At 40.1% G+C, this 5,870-nt stretch overlaps 1 protein-coding gene across 1 annotated transcript; it reads right to left on the minus strand.

Annotated features, from left to right (window-relative positions):
• Window positions 1–429: 429 nt before the first annotated feature.
• Window positions 430–4,907, minus strand: cldn11a (claudin 11a). The gene is made up of 3 exons (XM_069152691.1): window positions 4,450–4,907; window positions 4,108–4,272; window positions 430–2,600 (listed from the first exon to the last, which is right to left on the minus strand). Exons 1-3 carry the CDS (start codon window positions 4,673–4,675, stop codon window positions 2,338–2,340), a joined length of 654 nt encoding a protein of 217 aa, XP_069008792.1. The 5' UTR covers window positions 4,676–4,907; the 3' UTR covers window positions 430–2,337.
• Window positions 4,908–5,870: the final 963 nt, after the last annotated feature.

Here is a 5,870-nt window from a genome sequence, read left to right on the forward strand (position 1 = left end):
GTCAACAACCTGTGAGGAAGCCATCATGCCTATTGGCAGAAATACCAAAGAAAGACCTTCCACGGCAGTGTAGGTTCAATACACTGGAACACAACTGTGTTCTGATAAGAGGAACTAACTTTCAGATTTTACGCACGCACACACACACACACACACACACACACACACACACATACACACACACACACGCACTCACAAACTGTTCCCCTTCCTTTCCCCCAGATTTTAAACAAACAGAGCCTCTTTTCAAACTTTGTCAGCTTTTTCTGTTGACAGACAGCAACATGTTCAAGTGTAGCATAACACTACATGTCTCCTTCAGCACTACAGAACAGCTTGTTTGCCTTCCACCCTCCCACCAGCCTCCTGTGGACTGGATGGCTCCATGCCTGGAACAGCATCGCATTTCAGGGAATATACACACCGACACGATCACACACCTGCACACACGGGCATGCCAGGAAACTCAGAGGCAAAGGTAGGTAGGTAGGTATATACTTTATTAATCCCTGAGGGGAAATTTTTTAAAAGTGACAAGGATATGTAGAAATACAGTGACTGAGTGGAGATCAGTGTGTAGATGGATGTATGTGTGTGTGTGTGTGTGTGTGTGTGTGTGTGTGTGTGTGTGTGTGTGTGTGCGCGTGCGTGCGTGTGTGTGTGTGTGTGTGTGTGCGTGCGTGCGTGCGTGTTTGATGATAAACTGAGGACAATGAGACAGAACATGTTGTTTCAAAGTGTCATGTAATAATCTGTGGTGTGACTCAGTGACCTTGATGTGGACAGAGGGAGTACACACACACTGGACACAATTATTTTTCTCAGTTGCATACTGTGTGTGTGTGTGTGTGTGTGTGTGTGTGTGTGTGTGGCTTTCACAGTCTTAGAGACAGGCTCCTCCATGCTGATCTAACTCGAGGTCACTGAGTTATAGAATGTTTTCTTATCATCTTCAGCTTAGATTCACACAATCAACAGTCTTTGTCACTAATCTGCAGCAGAAATAAAAACACACAGCTTGTTCCCAGGCAGTGATTACCATATATCTCTCACACACGTCATACACCGTCCACTTTCTGCCTGCTGTGTGTTTATGCCAAAATTAAATTCAGCACCAAAACAAAGACGGCAAAATGACATGTGGGAAGAAAATGTTTCTATCGATGTATTGTAATAATGCCAAGTTGCACTTAATACAAAGGTAGTTTTAAGTACTTTGTTTTTATTGTTGAAAATTCAAAAATAGCACATCAGTTAAACAATAAATAGTGGTAGCTGACACTGTTTCTGTAAAGATCTGAGTTGGAAATATCAGGATACTTTCCTTCCTTCAGGACAAGCTGATCTACATAATACTGATTTTTTTTTTGTGTACACTAGTGAAACATACTTGACAGTTTTAAGAGCTACATGAGGAAAATGTTAAATTGAAATTTATTGTGCCACGTGCTGCCTTTTGTTATCGAAACCTTAAACATGAGCAACATAGGAAAATAAAAATGTGCACTGTAACTTTGAACGATGAAATAATTGAATATTGTCCTCTTCAGTAAGTTATTTCAGTGCAAATACCCAGACTTGATTACACGGCTAAAACATAAATTTATGTTCCCATCACGCGATTATGATCCTGTGGGGGCTAGGAAGAAAAAAAAAAAACAGTGCTACATTATTTTAATCAAGTCTATCACTCAAGAGGCAAATTCGCTAGAGTCGTACGATACTGCCAAAAACAAAATCAACACATAAACAATGTTAATGATCACATTTTCAATTCCAAACATAATATTGTCATACCCTGCTTTAATCAAGACAATAAATCATGATATGATTTGGTGCTTAAAAAAACCCACACTTATCAAAAAAAAAGGCCCTCATAAGATTTCATCTTTAGGTACATAATAGAAAAATAGAACTAATATTGTATATAACATCTCAGTACACAAGGCCATGTGTGGTTTGGACCTTGGACCAGAGATTGAACAATTATGTAACAGTAAGGAGAGTCCCCACCACACCCAACATAATGAGGAGGCTGGAAGATTAGCTTTATGATAGAAAAACAATCCACTGAAGGAAAAATAAATCTCAACCAAAACAGTTTTTGTATATTTATATTTTGATGTATGTTTGTGTGCTCATTCAAGAATTTGTGTTTTCCTTTGCATAAACCAACTTGAATGAGTTTGTAAATGAGTCTCTTTCTCTTCCAGTATACATTTTCATTTACATTTTATTGTACTGAATGCTAATATGTGTGTTTTTTTGTTCTTCTGCATATTTCTCTATATACAAACCACAGTCCCTCACGCATCAACGTGGGATTCATCTCCAGTCTCAGACGTGGGCGCTCTTGGCATGATTGGTGGAGGTGGGGGCTGGCTGGTTTCCACCTCCCTGTTTGGAGTAATAAAAATGGTTGTTGTCCTGGTAGGAGTGGGAGGAGGAGGACTCTGTCGAGCAGGTGACAATGGACCCACCCAGCAGACAGAAAATAGTGCCCACCCATCCAGTGTAGAGGGAGAAGCCGAATGCCATGAGGCCATGCTCATTGTGGGCACCGATCGGAAACCAGACGGTGGACACCATAGCACATAACGCTGAAGGGAAAGAGGCAGAAAAAAAATTAAGTTTGGGATTAAAAAAAAAAGAAAAAAAAGGTGCTGCTGATTACAATAAAGACCACACAGTGTTGAATGGCAAATTACATAACATAAATAGGGATGCAAAACGGTGCAGCATGCAAAAACTAATTGTGAATGACCATGGCTAGATAAATAATTGAGTGTTGAAGGTGGTACAGAGTACAGATACGCATGTAAAATGTGAGCTATGGGTTGACACTAAACTCCTTGCAGCAGCCACAACGTAAAGAAAATGTGTTCGTCCAATAGTGTGTGCTTGTCAGGCTCTTTGTAACATTGTATGTATCTGTATTCTAGGACTTTCCATGAGTATCTACAAAACCAGACGGACAGGCGACTCGAGTATCAACAGACTCACAGTGGAATACAGTCATGTACTATATGACCTTACACATGCAGTAGCTTTACAAACCCTGACCCACTAATGGTGTGATAAAATATATAAAAAGATGGATCATTGTAACACTCTATGATACGTTTGTCCTATTTTAATCTTTGAAAATGTCTTTAACAGTTAGAGAAAGAGAGAGGAAACATTTGAAAAATAAAGCTATTACGATTTTATTATCTTCTTTCAGGATAAAAGGGAATGACAGATTGGAAGAAATAATGGATAGAATAATATTAGCTTCATAAGCCACAGAGGAACCTGTACAAATATTGAACTCCCTGTACGGCAGTCAGGGACATATGCAGTACATTTTGGGTTCTTGCCAGTACTCAACAGAAGTTGAAACAGAACAACAGAGTGAAACCATAATACCAGTAAATTGTGACTATTCTGCACCAGATTGAGAAAAGAAATGAGTCCATAAGTTAAATGTTGACTGAAATCTTCCCAAATGATGCTTCAGAGGATATAAATAATTAAAGTTGGAGTTAAGGCTACAGTATTTTGGACTGATTATGGTGTTGATTTGGGGATATATCCATCTGTTAGTTTTGTTGTGAAAAAAAATAGGCAGTGGAAAAGTAAAATGATGTGGAAACGGGTGTTAAAATTTCATTTCAGGGACACAGATGCTGTAAAATGCTGCAGCATCAGTCAAATATTTATAAGCACAGTAAACTGGGCAGTTTGGGGCGGGAGTTCCTTTGTGGATCAGGACAAAGGCAGGGTGTGGATAAGAGTAGGTGGAGGAGAGGAATGCGATGGGATCTGGGGGGGAAGGGTTCGATGGAACAGGAACATATATGTGTGTGAGTGCGAGCGCGTGCATATGTGTCAACCAGAGGGAGGAAGATGTCCATGTTCAACATCCTCTGCTCTCAGCAGCTTGTAAGCATTTCAGGCGAGGTTAAAAGAGGTCAGAGTCAGGAAGGTTGGAAGAGATGTTGGTGTGGGCATGTCAGTATCACGGTGCATCCTGCTCTGGTTTACATTTTGTCTAGCCATTGCAGTGGTTATCCAGCAAACTGTTAAAGCTGCAATATTTGAATTGAATGAAATAAAGTTTCTTACCAACTATTAATGTAAGCACTCCTCCCAGGACGGATCGTTTGTTCTTGGAGCTCTGGGGTTCATTGCCAAAGCTGATGCAAGGCATGGACATGAGGAGTATCAACACAGCTGGAAGACCCAGGATTGAACCTGTGATCATGAGGGCACGAGCCGTCTGGATGTAGGCTATAGAAACAAGGATAAAGTTCCATCAGAAAGTTATGCTTGTGGGTAATGTTCATGGACAATAGGGACAAAAACCGAGAACCCAAGAAATTACAGCTTAAACATGCTTTAATTCTGAAGAGAACAGATTATTCATATAGCATGGCATCAAGAGAGAGAACACAGAGCAGTGTCTACCTGGCAGGTCCAGGATCTGGGTGAGGGAGACGCAGTGGTAAAGTCCTGTAGAGATGACACAGTCCGCCCAGGGTCCCTTGGTTCCCAGCTCATCCATCCTCTTGCAGGTGTTCAAACCATATTTACATGTGGTCACCCAGTCATTGGTGGCTGTCGCGATGATGATGCCCAGCCAGCCGAGGCAGCTGAGGAGGAAGCCGCTGAGTTGGAGACAAGAGTTCGCCATGGTACAAACTGTGCGTAAAGATCACCTGTTCCGAGTTCAGAAACTGTTAAAAATGGATGCTGAGTAGAATAATTAAAAAAAAAATACTAAATACGCCAAAAGATACAGCGTTAAATGTGATGTTAGAATTTATATTCCACCACACAAGTTAATCCAGTGTTAACGTTTACTTTTGCCCTCCAATTTCGTAACTCCATACAATGTGCTCCGTTGCGCACTTTAAAAGATTGAAACTTTAACACCATCACAGGTTTTATAGGGGGAGTTCAGTAAAAGAAAAAAAAAAATACTCTCAAACTTTCAGCCAATCAGATGCTGAGCTTTACACGGAGACAAAAAGACGAATTGTCCCTCCAAAAACTGGAAGCGCACTGCCCCTCTCCTGCATCAAATGATGCAGCCTGTTGGCTGACTGAGTGAGTCGCTGGTTGAGTTGGGAAGAGAGAATAGATAATAAGAAATCTGCTGCCATCTACTGGTCACACGGTATTTGTTTACTTCAAGCGTCATAAATGTGAATTGAATTGAGAAGAAACACAGTAAGAAATGTACCACCACTCAACAGTTTTACCCATTATCTCTTTATTGTCTTTCATGATGTTTTATGATTACATATACACACACACACATAGTTACTGAAGCTGCTATATTTTTCACACAGATGTCCAGCCAGACAATGACACTGCATTTTGCACGACAGCTATAACCCACTTTGAATCCCTATTTATCTAAGTATAACATCAATGTGTCAGTACTAATCAGTTTTCGTCATCAGTAGTTTATTGGGTATGGCCAGCATGTGAGCTCAGAGCCATGCAATCACAGGATTTAGAAGACACTGCTTTAAATTTGAATTGATGAAAATCAAATTAATAACAAATCGTACATGTTTTCCAGATCAAAGTTCTAAAAAAACCCAGGGTGTCTAAACATGTAAAGCTGGCCTTTAAATATTTATTAATTTTCAATTTTTCTCTGATGCACATGTTTTATAGCTCTTTTTTCATTTCTATTTTTCGTGTAATTTCACTATGAATTTCAATTCTAGAATGTGAGCACCTGTAAAATGACCAATTCCCCTCCGGGGATCAATAAAGTACTTCTGCTGGCGATTGTTTGGGTCTTATTTACCACTTAATAAATAGCGATTCGGTTTCTCGAAGGCGGCAGTCACATTGTGTAAGTCTGTCCATCC

Source organism: Embiotoca jacksoni, unplaced genomic scaffold, assembly GCF_022577435.1.
Source record: "Embiotoca jacksoni isolate LCO1_2020_lvr unplaced genomic scaffold, fEmbJac1.0.p SCAF_18, whole genome shotgun sequence".
NCBI classification, from domain to species: Eukaryota; Metazoa; Chordata; class Actinopteri; family Embiotocidae; genus Embiotoca; species Embiotoca jacksoni.